General features: G+C 40.7%; 1 protein-coding gene across 19 annotated transcripts in view; it reads right to left on the bottom strand.

Annotated features, from left to right (window-relative positions):
• Positions 1–3180: 3180 nt before the first annotated feature.
• Positions 3181–17738, bottom strand: part of LOC147014747 (zinc finger protein 800-like) — a 204071-nt gene continuing 189513 nt past the window's right edge. For 16 of the 19 annotated variants that reach the window (XM_085852963.1, XM_085852970.1, XM_085852965.1 and 13 more), the window contains 3 exons: positions 10347–11985; positions 7100–7278; positions 3181–6287 (listed from right to left, as the gene is read on the bottom strand). In XM_085852963.1, the coding sequence (XP_085709089.1) occupies positions 6280–6287; positions 7100–7278; positions 10347–11985 (1826 nt within the window). In that variant the 3' untranslated portion in view covers positions 3181–6279. The remainder of the gene's footprint in view (positions 6288–7099; positions 7279–10346; positions 11986–17738) is intronic. The other 3 variants (XM_085852956.1, XM_085852959.1, XM_085852962.1) reach the window with 2 other exon arrangements.

Below are 17738 nucleotides of genomic sequence, written 5' to 3'. Positions count from 1 at the left end.
GTGGCATGATGGTGAGAATGTCAGTTGTAGGTCTGGGAAGTAGGCAGTTAAATTCTGACCCTGGCAGTACATGCTCCTTCCTTGCTTGATGCTCAGCATTTTATGGATAGAGCACGGAGCACGGACAAAGCACAAGATTGGCATCCATGGGTTGGAGGAAATTTCTCCTTCATATTGATCTGTTGAGCGCAGTCACCTCACTTCCCCCAAGCTCAGCACTGCGTTTGTCTGAATTCAAGTCCAGTGTTGTCTCGTTTATTTGTCTGCATGTCTACACATAATTTGTCTTGCAGCTCCTTTACAAGCCTGAGATCCTGTAAAAAAAAACTTTATTTTAAGAAACGAAAACTCAAAGTGCTGACAGTTGTTAACGATAGATGGAGTATCTGAGAAATGGCTCGTGTTTGGTGAAACCTATCACATGGCAGGGGACAATAGGCGGTAAACACCTGACAACAGAAACAGTCAAGTTGGTAAAAACATCAAAAGAAATTTATCATTAAAAAAAAAACTGACTGAGATCAGCCATCTAATTCCTGGACTGTGCATCTCATGCTCTGATGGCAAAAGGCACCATGAGCAAAATAATCTCATTTCTTTGCAAATCGAAAGGATGATTCAAACTTTTTGAAGAAAAGCATCCAAATGCACAAATTGCCTAATTGCACACAAAGCAGTGTATCCTGCAGGATCTTCAGGAACTCGCTTTGCACCATTCATCAAAATGCCAAATTAACGATATAATTGGTGCCAAGATAAATTAGCTCACAAAAGAAGACAGCAACCCTCTTAAGCACTACCACCAATGCCTTGCCCAACTTCAATGCAACCATTCTGGGCAGGAGCGCTTCTTCCAGTCGTGCGACGAATGTGGGGATTTATCGAAGTTAGAAGCAAGACTTCAGGAAAGATTTCATTGAAACGTGATTGAAGCTGCCAAGTTCAAGAAATCGGTATCGACTGATCGTTAAATCCTTTATACGTTAAAGTACGGTTTGATGACCTTGTACATTGATTCTGGAGCCATATTGAACTTCTCCAACACCATAATTTCATCATTAAGCAACATTCTGCGTATTTAATAGACACTCTGGAGTCATTGGAGCCCGGGCGGTTCCTCGTATTGAGAACCTCGCGGTTAATTGCTCCTTCATAGTGCAGGACATTCATTTCATTATTTTGCATCCAACTTTGCATTCAATCGTTTGCAACTTCGTGAATAAGGGAAGAGACATTCCAAATGAGATACATCATTATTACCCCACGCACGTGAAGAGAAAAGCGGGGTAAAGCAATTGGTTCACTTCTGTCTGTCTGTCTGTCCACCATGATCGAGGAGCAACTTATTTAACGTGAATGTTATATTTTGAACACGAATCGGAAAATGAACCTGCAGTTCAGCAACACTTTAGCACTGAATTTGTCACAATCACACAGTCGCAGAGAGGAATGAGATAATATTTTTTACTCTGCCTGCCTGTCTGGCAAACAAAATTTAAAATCATTCCAAAGAGGAAATTTACTCGAGTTAAGGATGTTAGAAAGGACACAAATAACAGGCACGAATATCTTATGTCACGTGTTAAACAATGCGGTAAACTACCAGAATTTTTTTTTTGCACAACCTTTAAAACTTTTATTTTATTTAGATGTAATTATATATTTAAACACTGCAGAACTCAAATCGCCTTTTTAGCACTTTCAAAAACCTTCCGTTTAGTAGTACTTGGACAAAATAATGCAGCATTTTACGTCATCACGACCAATCAAATTTGCTGCTCGTAGATCCCTCCCATGTCCTTGTTTCTCGAGACATTGTGGGGTAAGGTGTTTTAGGAACTCCAGTTACCTCCACCACCGAAGGTGGATGGAAGTTGTTTTCACCCTTGTTTGTCTGTGAGCAGGATATCTCAAAAAGTTGTGGACAGGTTGGGTGTGTGAATTTGTTAGATTTTGGTGAAGATCCGGATACTAGAATTTTTCAGTGATACTTCAACAATGAGAGAGAGAGGGCCAAAAACGATATTATAGCATATCTCAAAAGGTTATGGACTGATTTGGCCGAAACTTGGTGGACAGGTTCGATGCATGGCAAAGAAGAATTGAGTCTATTTTGGTGAATATCCGCATCTGGATCTGATAATTTTTAAAGTGATTCATCACCATTAAGAGATTGGGCCACAAATGATAAAACAAACTATGTGGAACAAGTTATGACAAAACTAGGTGGATGAGTTGGTTCGGTGATAGGAACAAGCTGATTCGATTTTGGTTCAGGTCCAGTTTCATAGTCGGCCCCCCAGTGGGATACAAAACGTAATCTGTTCAGCCTGGTGGACATATGTGCTCTACCGAGTGCCGTTCTAATTTCTGATTACAACACCCATGACACCATTGCAGTCCATCTATTCCAGAAGTGCCTCAAATTACTTTGTGAACTGTTTGGTGAAGTGAAAAAGATCACCAACTTGTCCGATTTTTGAGCACGCCAGGGTAAAACCTGCAAGAACCTTCACAACCGGTGCAACTATAACAAGAAGACGGAATTGAGGATTAATGGTATGGACAGAAAATAACTCCATGATGGTGTCAGTAAGTGAAGTGACTCACTGCCAAAGCCATCCTACAGAGATGTTATGTTGAGCAAATAATCATTCTTCAACAGCTGTTCGATTTTGCATCAAAAAAACATTCTTTCCATTCACTTTGACTTCACCACCACCAAAGACTACAAACAAGAAGATTACTATTCGCTTTTGAGTCTTCTTGTACAGAATAAAATTTGTTTATTCCTTCAAGAGCTTTACAATGATGTGTGAATCACCCTTCGAGCTTGAACAGGACAGAGGTTATTACATTTTGAACAACAGCTCGGATAGGCCAATCGGACCAAAGGTCAGTGAGCTGCATCTCAAAAACCGTTTGACCAAGCAGTCCGTGAATTTGGCTCAAAACCGGTTTTCCTCTAAGGTGTAGCAAATTTTCTTTGAAATGAGACAGGGTCAATGACAAAAAAGCCAAAGAGTGATCAACTTGCCAAGGAATATCAATGTAACTATGCAAAAATACCAATACAGTAATTCTAACAAATATAATTCTAAAATTCCAACTTGTGTTGCATTTTAATTCAATGGCTACTTCCTGAGAGTTGTAAAATAAGAAAATCCAAAAATGGCCCACTTTTCAGGTCTTATTGACACCTCATATTTATTAGGGAACAGAGCAACAAAACACAGTTTTCCAGTGTGGATGTGACAGATGTCTCTCCAGGAGAATAAGACTCTACTCACACCAACGGATATGTAACCTTGACAACCCCATTTCTTTTGAGACACAGACCACATCCTCAGCATCGAGGGACAGCAAGTAGAGACACCACTCCTTTGGATGCAAATAATGCACAGTGCATTAAAAAAAATAAAAAACAGAACATTATTCCAACAGTTCCGAATGACAACAAACTTGTGGACATTCACGGTGAGAACAAAACCACATCCGGAAAGATTAATAGCATTTGGTACTGAGATATTCTTTCACAAACCAAGAGTGTCTGTGGCCATAATTTTGGCTAATTATGAACACAACGAACTGATCCAGGAGCAGCAGGACATCTGAATACAGTTGCCAAATGGGTAGAGAGATGTAATGCCCCCTCCATCCTCCTGTTAGGAGAAAGTGCCACAATTAACAGAACGAGTTAAAATCAAACATCTTTTTGGGTCTTTGAGAAAATTTCACTTGGAAAAGGCACAGGGAGAGAGGGTAAGGCTAAGTGGGTGAACATCCTCATAATAGACTACAGTAAAGTTAAAGCAACTTCTTTATTCCTGAACTCGACTCCTTTCATAAATGGTTTTCTTCAACGACAAAATATCTTCTTTTTTTTTGTAAAAAACTATATCTAAATATCACCATCAGATGTTGCACAGGTAGGCACTCACATTCCATTTTCAGGTAGGGCAGTTTGGAGAAAAATAATACATCAGTGTCTGTAGAAAGTCTACACCCCCTTTCAAAATTTTCACCTGTTGTTGCCTTCTAGCCTGGAATTAAATTTCATTAATTCAGACATTTTCCACCTTTATTTACACACCGTTACCCACAACTTCCAAGTGAAAAACAAATTCTACAAATTTCAGAAAATTAATTAAAAATACAAAACTAGAATATCTTGGTTGGATAAATGTCCACCCCCAAAAGTCTCTTCCTTGCTCTGATCCTCTGATCAAAGTCTCCTCTGATCAGTCTCCTCCTTGTTTGGTCATCCAGTTTGGAGGGACGGCCTGATCTAGGCAGGGTCTTGGTGGTACCATATGCCTTCCACTTCTTAATGATTGTCTTCACTGTGCTCCAAGGAATATTCAAGGCCTCTGAAATATTTTTATACCCATCCCCTGATCTGTGCCTTTCCACAACTTTATCCCGGGGGTCTTTTGAAAGCACCTTGGTTCTCATGGTTAAGTCTTTGCTGTGAAATGCATTACCCAGCAGAGGAGACCTACAGAAACAGCTGATTTTATTCTGAAATAACCAGAATCACAACAATTTAACACAGGTGGAGGCCAATTAACTTGGTTTGTGATTTTGAAGGTGATTGGTTACACCTGAGCTGATTTACAATTGTAATTATAAGGGGGGTGGACATTTATCCAACCAAGATATTCTAGTTTTGTATTTTTTTAATAAATTTTCTGGAATTTGTTTTTCACTTGGAAGTTGTGGGTTGTGATGTGTAAATAAAAGGTGGAAAAAGTCTGGTTTAATGAAATTTAATTGCAGGCTATTTTGAATTATTTAATTTAATTTCAGGCAACAAAAGGTGAAATTTTTGAAAGGGGGTGAGTGTGTGTGTGTGTGTGTGTGTGTGTGTGTGTGTGTGTGTGTGTGTGTGTGTGTGTGTGTGTGTGTGTGTGTGTGTGTGTGTGTGTGTGTGCGTGGGTGGGTGTGTGTGTGTGTGTGTGTGTGTGTATATATATATATATATATATATATATATATATATATATATATATATATATATATGTATGATAACTGGGAATTGGTAGAGGCAATTAGGTGGGAACAAACTTGCTTTGGAACTCTAAAAGACGAGAGTAATAACAGCCCAGCTACACATTCACATACATGGCCCATCAGATCCAAGAGCTGGGTTGGTTTTACAACAGTCAACAAGGCGAAGGAGTTGACAAACTCAAGTTGGTTAAAGTAAAGCAAACCTTAAACAAACTACAAATTTAACAGTTGGTTAAGCATTTACAGTTAGTTTAATACATTCTATGTCGCAATGATAAATGTTTTCATTTACAAAACAACGATAACCTCAGTGATAAAATAACTATGTAGATACAGTCGAAGCACATACTATGGGTGTATAGAAGAGGGATGCCTATGAAAAAACTTGATAACCTATGTTTGAAGTTATATTTCAAAGTTATCAATCACCCTGCAGTGTTTTCAGAGAAACGTTAAAATGCACACCAAAGTGAATAAAACATTTCACACACCTTCAAATTATTACTTTGTACCAAAAAGGAAGTAAAATGTTTTAAAGAGAATAAATTGTTTTGGTAATGAGTTTCTATTTTGTTTTTGTTTTTTTCTTCCAGTTGAACACCCCTTCATCAAATGTTGCTTAATGCAAGGAAATGAGTAAACAATGAGGATATAGTTATGTTACTAAGAAAGCATCGTCACCATTATTATTATTTGTTGTATACAAAGTTGGGGCTCGTGGAAGAACTAGAACACTGAACAGAACAGAAGGCGTGGTAGAGAGAAAGGGGAAACACCAATAGCAGGGTTGAGGGACAAAATGGAGGAAGACTTGGACAAATAAAGGGTGTCGGGATGAATGAGGGGTAACTGAGGGGCACGGAGTGGACAAGATGGAGAAAGAAGCACAATCTTTGGAAGGAAAACTGGAAATTTGTAAGGAGGTGGAAGGCAGGGGTAGAAAAGATCATGGTATAGCATGGGGGATGATCTTTGAAAGTTGCACGACTTTCTGAAAACAGTTTGACATCCGACATGAGGTTTTGGTGATGGATAAGTCAGGTCAGGTAGGGTGTGGGAGCATGTGCCGTGGCTGCGTCAACTTTCTGCCGGTACTGCAGGGGCCTTAGTCTGGCCATCCCTCAGGCAGATGCCAGGCCCATCCCCATCTCCGTGACATGCTGATGAACCTGCTTGCTGCAACCGTTTTGGTAATGGATAAGTAATGGTTGAGAAATCAGAGCGATGAAGAAAATGTTCTTTCTCCCCCCACATGGATCGATGCCTTTATTTGTCTGAAAAATAAAAGTAAAACAATGTATTTTAATTGCAATTATTACGTGCAAGTTCACTTGAAAACAATATTGAATACTTATCATGTCGGGCTGGCAAGACACTCATCTCTGAGTTGTCTAGCCTGGGTTCAAATCCCAACACAGCTATAAACTGCCATCCCGGTGTTTCTCAGTCAGGACGAGGCATCAATGTAGTGCCGTCCCTCGGATGGACGTTGAACTGGGTGTTTCGTCTGCCGGCATTGGTCACGTTAACACCACTTTCTATCTCAGAGTGTGATTGCTGTCTCAGCAGCACCTCCTGCAAGATGAACAAACTGACCAGGTCGTGGTCAATTTCATGTGAACGGCCTTCTTTGGGTACAAAGGACATCCAAGAACAATTATCGTGCGTGCAGCTATTTGCAGAACGCAAAACTTCAGAATTAATATTATTTTACAATCTTGGGACTTTTACATTTCCCCCTGTGCAAAGCATCACCTTCCACTGTCTAGCCACTCCAAGTGTGCTTCCATTTGGAAGATGATGTGTAATTAACATGTGATCAAAGTGACTTTCCCAGTTTATACATGAGGGATTCTTTTTTCTTTCTTTCCTGATTTGCAAAGGCGTTTGAACACCGCTGTGCTAAGGATGAGAAGCAGACCTATTCATGAAAGCCAATCAGCATGACAGCAATAGTGATTTTGAAGCAACTGACTTGAGGCCTAAACTACCTCTTGTCATCAAGTAACCATCATACAAGCAGTCAAAACAAGGATACGTGTCAGCATAAGAGGGGGGAAAAAGAGGGGAAATTGCAGCGAATTACCCAGGCATCCCGCCTTCGAGCGTGTATTTCTGCAGGGGTAGGAAAGCCGTGACCTTAGGGGTGTTGAGCTCGAAGTCAACACACCGCTCGAGGTGGACGTGCTGAGAGAACAATGCACACATTCATGTTTCCACAGGTCTGACTTCTTGATAAAGATGGCGTCACATTTGCTGCACCTGCTTATGGCACATATGACAGAAGAGCATCACATCTTTGGATCAAAGTACAGATAAGATGGAGTAGCTTTCATCCAAACATTTCATCCAAAGCGAGCTTTTTCTGCAAATTGCAAGGACAATCATTTTAACAATCACAATGACAACTAAAAAGCATCTGCAAATGCAAAGCCTGTCATCGTCCGCTTCGTATTTGGACTTATTCTTCTTCCGTATGCTAAACATGATGAAAACAGCTTAAAATAAAAAATCCCCAAAAATTGACGAGTTTAGGCGACCATGACCTTTTGACCTCAAAAGCAATAGGCTTCAGTGACCCAATATGAAAACCCTGTTCAATTTCAAGTCATTCAGATGGAAATGGTCGATTTTGTGACCTTGACCTTTTGACCTCAACACAATTTGCTTCTAGTGTTTTATTGCTGAACCAATTCAGTGACCTGATATACAAACCCTGTTCAAATTTCAAGTCAGATGGAAAGTGATGATTTTGTGTAAACTTGACCTTTGATCTTTTAATCTAAAAAAAAACAATTGGCTTCTAGCTTTTGATCGGTGAACCAACTCATTTGACCCAATATGCAAATTCTTCAAATTTCAAGTCAATTGGATGAAAATTGACGATTTTATATGACTTTGACCTTTGACCTTTTTACCAAATTATTATTTTTTCTTCTCTATAGCCTCATAATGCCAAAGCACAAACCTCTTTACTGGCACTTATGCCAAAGCACAAATCTCCTGGTGCTATCACCACCAAACTACCATCTCACTGCCAAAATACCATCTCTGATCACGACCAACCCACCAGCTCCTATCACGACCAACCCACCAGCTCCTATTACTACCAGTGCCTATCACAACCAAACTACCATCTCACTGCCAAAATACCATCTCACTGCCAAAATACCATCTCCGATCACGACCAACCCACCAGCTCCTATCACTACCAAATTACCATCTCCTAGCACTGAAAAAGCACAAACACCTGTCATGACCAAACTACCATCTCCTATCACCACAAAATAAATCTCCTCGCTCTAATAAATTACCATATCCTAAGGCCACAAAACTACCATCTTGTTTCACTGCAAAAATACAAACTATTACGACTAAACTACCATCTCATATCACCACCAAACTACCATCTCCTATCACTGCCAAAGCACCATCTCCTATCACGACCAAATTACTAACTGCTATCACTGCCGAACTACCATATCCTATCACTATCAAACAACCATCTCCTGTCACCACCAAAGTACCATGTCCTATCAATACCAAAGTACCAGATGACAATTACAAACAAGTGAGATCACAGCAGCTCAGAAGCCTGCACAAATAAAACAAGTTTGTGATCTTACATTCTGACTTTGCATCATTATTTTTCATTCAAAAAGGTATTTATAAGATAACATCATCTGCATACACATGCCAATAATATGGGCTCGAGTGCAAACGGAGAGGAGGGTAAGATCAGGGCGCGGTAGAATGGAACCGTATCGAGTTGAAATTGATAAATGCAGCACAGCTAAAAAGTGACAACGAACACAGGATACATAGTCAAGGTTACGTGAAATATACACGACCGTGGCTACAAAAATAAATAAATAAATAACTCTATAAAACTGTCCGATGGTTAAAGAGGAAATCGAGTAACATTCCAGATGTCAATCAATCCTGGGGAAAAGGAACAGAATAAAATGCAACAAAGACCAATTTGGAATTTACGTTGTATGCATGCCCATAGTTGTCAACATCGAGAGAAGGAAAAGCGGTCGGATGGAAAGGATCTGCAGTGCGAGGGAATGAAGCGATCTTGTTGGCGGCTCGAGTGGTGGGTTTGGGATCTAAGGGCCCTGAGTTCAAATCCCACTCAGCTGTTGAATTAATACCAGGTGGGGTTGACTCTGCCTGTCATCGTTCCGAGGTCGGCAAAATGAGTGCTAGCATGCTGGTATCCTGTGTCGGAGTGGCGACCTGTCCACGATTGTACCCAATAGCCAAGGAGACTGCTTAGGCAACACCAATGCTCTGCACAGAGTATGGTCCCAATGGATGGATGGATTGTTAGTGGCATGAGGTGGGTCTGGGAGGGGGGTGGGAGGGTGATGTGAGGGTGGGTTGGGAAATGTTGTAATTTTGACCTGAAATTTGTACGTTCCAAGACACTCTTTCATGCAAAATTATAGCATAATAATCAAATTTTCCTGATGAATTTACACCGAAGGCTGAGAGAAACCTTGTCAAAACGTGGAAAAAAAAATCTATCAAAAACTTTGATGAGATGTTATTTTATCAAAGCGGTATTTTCGCTATTATTGGGCAATGAAAGCGGTAGGCTCTTCAAGTATACAAAAAGCGGTACACTACTGCCGAAAGAGATATAGCTGAAAACGATGCGGACAATTCTGACTGTTATTAAAGAAATTAGAAAATGACAAATTATTATTTTCATGTCAGACGTGAGAGAAAAACAAAAAATGACAAAGGATGAGAAAATAGACAGCTGGAACAACAACAATGGTCAGCCTGATTGAACAGGAACAATTAGAATGACGTTGAATAACTTACAATGATGCATCCTAAAGTACTTGCAAAGAATGACTTCATGAAGAATCCATGGACAAATTCATCGCAACATCGAACACGATTTTCAGAAGAAAAATCCACTAAAACTGGTTGGTGCGGCGGAGGCCTCAGTGTGCTTTTGCAAACACAATCACGTGATGTTTTTATTTTTTTATTTTTTTATACACTGTTGAGGCTCGTGTAAGAGCCAACACACAGAACGTACAACAAGGGGAGCAGGAGACAAGAGGGGTGGGAGAGGGAAGGAAAAAACAGTGGGGAACGGAGATGCGAGGAGATCTGTGGAAGGGAGAGGGATGGGGTGGGTTACACGGAGGTAAACAAGATGGACACGACAGGGACTTTCAGGTCCTTACATGACAGGGACTTTCAGGAAGGAAAACTTCCTGAAAGTACCAAGCAACGGTACTTTTCTATGTCTGGAATTCATACGACCCAAATTTTTACGTTTATAAACATCGCTACATAAGCGCACTGACCTATTCATGAAGGATGTTGAAGTCTGTTCATTGATTGCCTCTGGTGGCAATGAAGGTGGTTCCATTTTCAGCGGAGCACTCTCAATGCCGCATTCAATCATAGCCCTGGGGAGTCGGCCCCTACGGATAACACGGTTGAGGAATGCATCGATTGACTTCCGATAAGTCCGACCTTCGAGTGCAGCTACTGCACGCTTGAGGCAGGTACCGGTATGGCGATGGACGATTGTGAGGTGGCGGATAACGTCGCTCTTGCGACGAGACTCATATGTGCATATGGGGCAGCAGTAGAACTTCACGAAGAAGCCTTCAGAATCGGTGTGCACGGCGATGTGCTTCCGCATGTTGTGCCGAGATGAAAAGCGACGCTTGCACAGTTTGCAAAAGAGCATCCGTAAATCGAATACTCTGGCGTACTTGCCCTTCATCTTCCCTGAAGCTGGTGCATCAGAGGTTGGGGTGGTTACAGACGTTTTACGAGCCTTAGTGCTCGCTTTAGAGGTTTTCCTTGCTAAACCACTCTTCTTCGTAGGTGGGTGCTGCCGGCAACAACTGATGCGGCTGGTAGATGCATTGCGGGGACGCGTTGCAGGTAAAGCTGGAGATGGGGGAGGCAGAGACACTTTGGTGCAATGAGCTTTAACTGCCTTTTTCTTCACTGGAGGCTCTGGTAAGTGACAAGACGAGGCACCATTGCAACTGATTACTTCTTCTTCCTTAATTGTTACCTGCTTGTGAAAAAGGCGCATATGACGTGCAAGCACCAGTTCAGAGTTGTATCGTCTTTTGCAAAGAGTGCATGTAGTTGGGGATGGAGATTCAAGAGCTGAGGTGGAAAGCTTAGCATCATCGGTACTGACCGACGATGCAGCAGAATTTGAGTTGCTCATTGGTGTTAAATTTCCTGCCCGCAGGGCATCCGGTGTCTTCTCTTTGGCTGTCAAAGCAGCATCGAAACTGTAGCCTGGGTGCATTTCAGTCAAGTGCTTCCGAGCATTCCCCTTGTATGCAAATGCTTTATTGCAAACCGGGCAGTACCGGTTGTTGTCGGAGGGACAGGGAGGAGCTTTCACCGTTGGGCATGCTGGAACCATAACTGGAGGTGTTGAAGAAGTTACTGCTGTTGACAAAGTATTGACTGGAATCTCCTTTTCTCGAGGCTTCTGGACTTCTGCCCTGGCTGTTGCAGATATCTTTTCAGGCTGACACTTATGGACAAGGTGAAGATGGCGACGTAAGTTGCGTCGAAACTCAAATATCCGTTTGCAAATGTGGCATCCAAATTTACCGCGTTGGCCGGAGGATTTAGGTTTCTGTGGCTGACAGGAGGACCGTGGAATTGCGGCAGCGGTGGCAAGGTCAGCTGAAGCAGTTTTTGTAGCTGTGGCCATGCCATTGGTCATGTCAGCCTGCATGCCCAATATCAATCCCTCCAACGAAGCCCTTTCGGCAGTATGAACCTGGTTGACCACAAATGCTTGTCCGGCTTTTGCACTACCGAAGCCGTCTCCTCGATCTAACTGAACAGTCTTTTGGAACACAGCATTGGGATTGCTTTGGATGGCCTCGAAATTGATCAGTGGATCTCGTGTCTGTTCCCGTGTTGTGGCCATTTCTGTCACCGTGTTCTCCTCGCATCCTGCAAAAATGCAAGGCACAAATGTGAGCAAGAAATGACAACATTAAGTTTGATAAATAAAATAAATAAATATATGTATTTGCCCCAACCTTGATGAAGCCTGAATTATCTGAAATCCTTTTTGACGAAGTAAAATAAAAGAATAAAAAGTTTTTTTAAGGCTCCTTAACATTAATCCAAGAAAAACGAAGCATTTCTGTTGTAGAGAATGTTTAAATCCAGGAAAGTGGGGAAAGGTGGCAGCCAAGGGGGGGGGGGGGTGGGTAGAGAACGTAGAGACTAAAATTATATCCCCCACCCTCCCCAAAAAACTGGATTTTTTTTCTTTGAGCCAAAATTATATCCATGATAATGCGGCATAACAATATGAAGAAGCAAAGAGACGATACTAAGTAATACATAATTTTCAAAATAATAATAATAATCAAAATAATTTTTAAAAACCCAGATCAAAATAGGAAATAATTCTGGCTGCCAGACCACGTATCCGATCAAGTTGAAATTTAAAACCTGTATTCTCCATCGCTACTAGATAATAATTATGAAGTTTCACGTCGATTGATCAAGTAGTTCGAGAGAAATCATTATTTAATATTTTCTGAAATCCAATATGGCTGCCAAACCATGTGACATCAATTATTCCTGAACAAACTTGTCCACGCATGCCTTGGGGAACATTTGTGTGAGGTTTCCCCTCAATCTGTCCAGCGGTTCTGGAGAAGATTTTTGTATGTTTTAGGGTAAATCCAATATGATTGCCAAACCATGTGACCTATGACATCATATGTATGAACATTTTGCTCCTCATGGATAGGCGGTCATATATGTAAAGTTTTGCCTCGATCTGTTCAGCCATTTCAGAGAGGAAGATTTTTTTAAGGTTAAAAAAAAACAAAAACAATATGGCTATCGAATCATGTGACCGATTATGTCATCCCAAAAATTTTTGGTCAACCATTTTATCCCGAGATGACCCTCAAAATTTTCATACTGATTGGATGTAGCGTTCTACATATGCAATTATGATGTCATAACAAAGGCACCTATGACGTCATAAAAAAATCACTTTCCCCCTACAACCTACGATGTCATGAAACGTACCATCTTCAGGGAAAAATAATTCCCCATGAGTGCTTGCCAAGTGCCAACTTTAAATTTTTTCCTTGGTGCAGTTTCAGACATACAGAGGTCAAAATTTTTTCTGTTGTCCCAATATGGCTGCCACACCACGTGACCTACGACATCATAATTATCATTAAAACATTCGACATGAGTAGTCACAGTGTGACCACTCCTCATTTTCATAGATGCCAAGGTGAGCCAATGAAAAAAGCCAATAATTCACAAGGTTTTGGAAACACGATGATAATAGAAAACTTATATGCCAAGAAAACCTATAGAAAACCAAGACGCCAAGGTGAACAACGAATAGCCAAGATCTTGTAAAAAAAAAAAAAAAAGCCAAGGAGTGGTCACACTGGTCACACCCATGGTGAAGATTTCGTCTCAATCCACCAAGCGGTTATGGAGAAAAACACGAAAGTTCTGTGCAAACAAACAGACAAACAAACCAATGGAACCAAATGCAAGACCCTCTCCTTCAGCTACCCTCAACACCATGCTGTGTTCAAGTATATACTTCAATATTAATAAAATAATGATTTTTAAAGATTGTTTAAAATAAAACAAAAACCCAGAAGTTTAGTGCTATTGAAGCAGTCTTCCTCCCCCACCTGCCCCCTCACAACCCCCATCACTTCCACACCTGCTGGTACATCCTCCTTCCTCCTCTGAATCATATTATCTCTCCTTAGTTTTCCATTATAATCTCCATTCCTATCCTCCAATCAACCTCATACACATGAAGAAGATGGCTCCATCAAGTCCTTTGCTCCGTTTATCAGTCCCTTGTTCGGATCCCAGGTAAATCAACCAGTCCCCGTTCAGGTCAAATCGAGTTAAGCACAAAAACCGAGGAAATTCAGTCCCATAGGAAGTACGTTATCTGGAACTTGCACAATTGGTGACCATGTCTTGATAGTAGATAACATAAACATGGAGTGATAAATTCGAACAAATTCATATGATGTGTTTTCAAAGGAAAATATGCTTGGTGTTGGCTTAATGGTTAAGCTGGTGGGCTAGGGACCTTAAAGTTCTGAGTTCAAATCCTGCTTGGCTGTTGAATCAATACCAGGTGGGGTTGACTCAGCCTGTCATCCTTCTGCAGTTGGCAAAATGAGGACCAGCTTGCTGGAGATGATTGAGCCATTTGAGTATCCTGTGTTGGAGTGGTGACCTGTCCAGGATAGTGCCCAAGAGCCCACAAGACTGCTATGGCAGCACCAATGCTCTGTACACAGTATGGTCCCAATGGATGGATGGATGGAAAATTAACACTCACTTGCATCCCATCAACATTATTGTCTCTGCCACCAAAGGTGGATGGAGGTTATGTTTTCACTCCGGTTGATGTGTCTGTCCGTGAGCAGGATATCTCAAAAAGTTATGAATGCAGTCGGCCGAAATTTGGTGGACAGGTTGGGTGTGTGACAAATTTTGGCGAAGATCGAGATCCGGATCCAGATACTAGAATTTGAAAATTTTTTTGAAGTGATTCTTCAGAATTGAGAGATTATGCGTTGTGACATAACTCGGTGGATGAGTTGGGTAGGTGACCAGAACAAGCTGATTCGATTTTGCTAAATGTCCGGATGCAGATCCGGCGTATCAGTGGGAAACAAAATTTAACTTGAGGTTGTTTTGAAGAGTTACATTTTGTAAATAGAAACATGGAGAACATTCATTTCTGACAGGTGTCTTATAATAATGGATAGTACGATTGATAAACATTTGGTTCTTTTGAAAACTTCCCTGATCAGAAACTGTTTCTTGGCTTGATTAACATTTTAATCGATGACTTGTTGATTTTATAACCACATTTAATAAGCAATAGCCTCACACTCATAGCAGGTGGTGGCATATTATATAACTATTTCAAACAGACAAAGTCGACATCACCTCGCAAAGACATGGACGTGCTGACAAAGCAACATCACAAACTTTTAATTGAGAAATCCTGGAAGCACGATCAATCCCTCAACGTCCATTCTAATCATCATTGTATATTCTGCGACTTCACTGAAGTTAATGCACCTATCATAATTGTGTTGATGCATACATCATGCTTAATTAGGGTACCCTGTGAGTACAGGGTACCCTATTGTTTTTCTTATGTTTATTATTTATTAGGGTACCCTGTCAGTACAGGGTACCCTATTGTTTTTCTTCTGTTTATTATTATTTTTCTTTTTCCGCCGGCATTTTGCACCCTTTTTCGCTTTAAAAATCATTTTCTCTGGGATACTAAGTCCGATCGACACAAAATTTTCACCACAGTATGTATCTTTTTTGATAGCACAATCACGTTATAATTATGACGTCATTGGTCATGTGGTGCGGGCGCCATCTTGAAAAAAACGATAAACTTTGGACATCTGTATCTCGGAAACCGTGCAATGGAAAAATTTTTCTCTTGATACATTTTACTAAGCTCCCTATGGGGAACACGTGTGATTTTTCATGACGTCATAGGTGAAGCGATATACCGGTGAAAATTCGTCAAGTAGAACGCCGTATAGGAAAAATCTGAAAAATTCTGAGCATCATCTACGCCTAAAATCACTGACGAAAATGTTTTTCTTGACGTCATCGATGACGTAATTCGGCCGCCATCTTGTTTTTAGTGTTTATTAAAAAAATCTTCTTCTCCAGAAGGGCTGGACAGATTAAGGCGAAACCTTTACACGTACATTCCCCCTGATGTTCTCTTTCAAGTTTGTTAATTTGTTGTTGATACGTCACATGGTTTGGCGGCCATCTTGAAAAACACTAAAACCTTCAAACATCTTCTTCTCCAGAAGCGCTGGTCCCATGAAGGCGAGATTTCACAACTATATTCGTGACATGTATGCGATGCAAGTTTGTTAATTTTGAAGTGATACGTCACATGGTTTGGCCGCCATGTTGGATTTAAGAAAAATATTAAATAATGTTTTCTCTGGTATTTCATAAGCCATCGAAGCGAAAATTTGCAATTGCCTTCCTCCCTCAAGTCTGCATACATGGTAAAAAATTTTTTACCTCAGAAGTCACATGGTTTGGCGGCCATGTTGGATAGAAAAATAGACCTTATCCGATTTTCAAGAAACTTCACACACTTGTTCGGGTCGACGATGGAAAGCAGAATTTAAATTTATGATATCATTGGTCACAAGGTTCGGCAGCCATCTTGGATTGAAAATGAATAAATTTTAAAAATCTTCTTCTCCAGAAGGGCAAGACAGATTAAGACGAAACTTCACACATATATTCCCCATGAGGTCCTTTCTCAAGTTTGTTAATTTGTTCTTGATCGGTCACATGGTTTGGCGGCCATCTTGAAAAACCCGAAAACCTTCAAACATCTTCTTCTCCAGAAGCGTTGGCCCAATGAAGGGGAGATTTCAGAACTATATTCAGGACAGGAAGGCGATATAAGTTTGTTAATTTAAAATTGATAAGTCGCATGGTTTGGCCGCCATCTTGGATTTAAGAAAAATATTAAATAATGTTTTCTCTGGAACCGCTTAACCAAACGAATCGAAAATTTGTAATTATCATCTACCTTTGTCTGTGCATGCATGGTAAAAATTATGATGTCACACGTCACATGGTTTGGCGGCCATCTTGGATAGAAAAACGCACCTTTACCGATTAACACGAAACTTCAGAAACGTGTTCCAATACCCAGTTGGAAGCAGAATTTAAATTTGTAATGTCATAGGTCACATGGTTCGTCAGCCATCTTGGATTAAAAAATAATATCTTTAAACGTATTTTTCTCTGAAAGGACTGAACAGATCCAGGCGAAACTCCACCACTATGACCGCCTCTCCATGACGAATAAAAAGTTCTCACCCCCTTTTGAGGTACGACGCAACGTTTGGCAGCCATCGTGGATTGAAGGAAAAATATTAATTAATGTTTACTCTGGAACTACTGCATCAATAAATGTGAAACATCAAGTTTATGGTGGAACGCTCATGCGGAATGAGGGTTTGAAATTTCAACGCGATCGGGCCCAGGGTTTGGCAGCCATGTTGGTTTTAAGAAAAATATTAAATAATGTTTTCTCTGGAACTGCTTAACCTAGCGAAGCGAAAATTTGCGCTTATCGTCTACATTCGTGTTTGCACATGTGTTGAAAATTATGACGTCATAAGTCACATGGTTTGGCCGCCATCTTGGATTGAAGGATAAATATTAATTAATGTTTACTCTGGAACCACTGCTTCTATATATACGAAACTTCACATTTGTAATTTAGCCGACATGCGAAACAAACGTTTAAAATTTCAACCTGATCGGTCATGCGGTTTGGCAGCCAGAATTATTTAATTATTTGAATCTGTTCGCCAGTAATAAGGAAATTGAACGCTTTGTGCTGCCCGGTTCGTAACTCGTCTGTTCCGCGCCGTTTCGAAGCAGGCCTGTGGTTGTATCACCATTAAATAATGTTTTCTCTGGCACCGCTTATCCGATAAATGCGAAACTTTGCGACTATGATTTAAGTCTCATGTTGTATCAGTTGTGTCAATGGCGGACGGACTGGGTACCCGGTCATCACTGCCAGCAGTTATAAAGTGGCAGTTCTAGTTATTAGGGTATCCAGTCAAATGGACTGGATAACCTATTGTTTTTCTTCTGTTTAT

The sequence above is a fragment of the Eptatretus burgeri genome, chromosome 13, assembly GCF_056783735.1.
Source record: "Eptatretus burgeri isolate ZD-2024b chromosome 13, Ebu_testis_v1, whole genome shotgun sequence".
Taxonomy (NCBI): domain Eukaryota; kingdom Metazoa; phylum Chordata; class Myxini; order Myxiniformes; family Myxinidae; genus Eptatretus; species Eptatretus burgeri.
The sequence above is the reverse complement of the archived record's forward strand: the minus strand, read 5'-3'. Positions and strand labels throughout refer to the sequence as shown.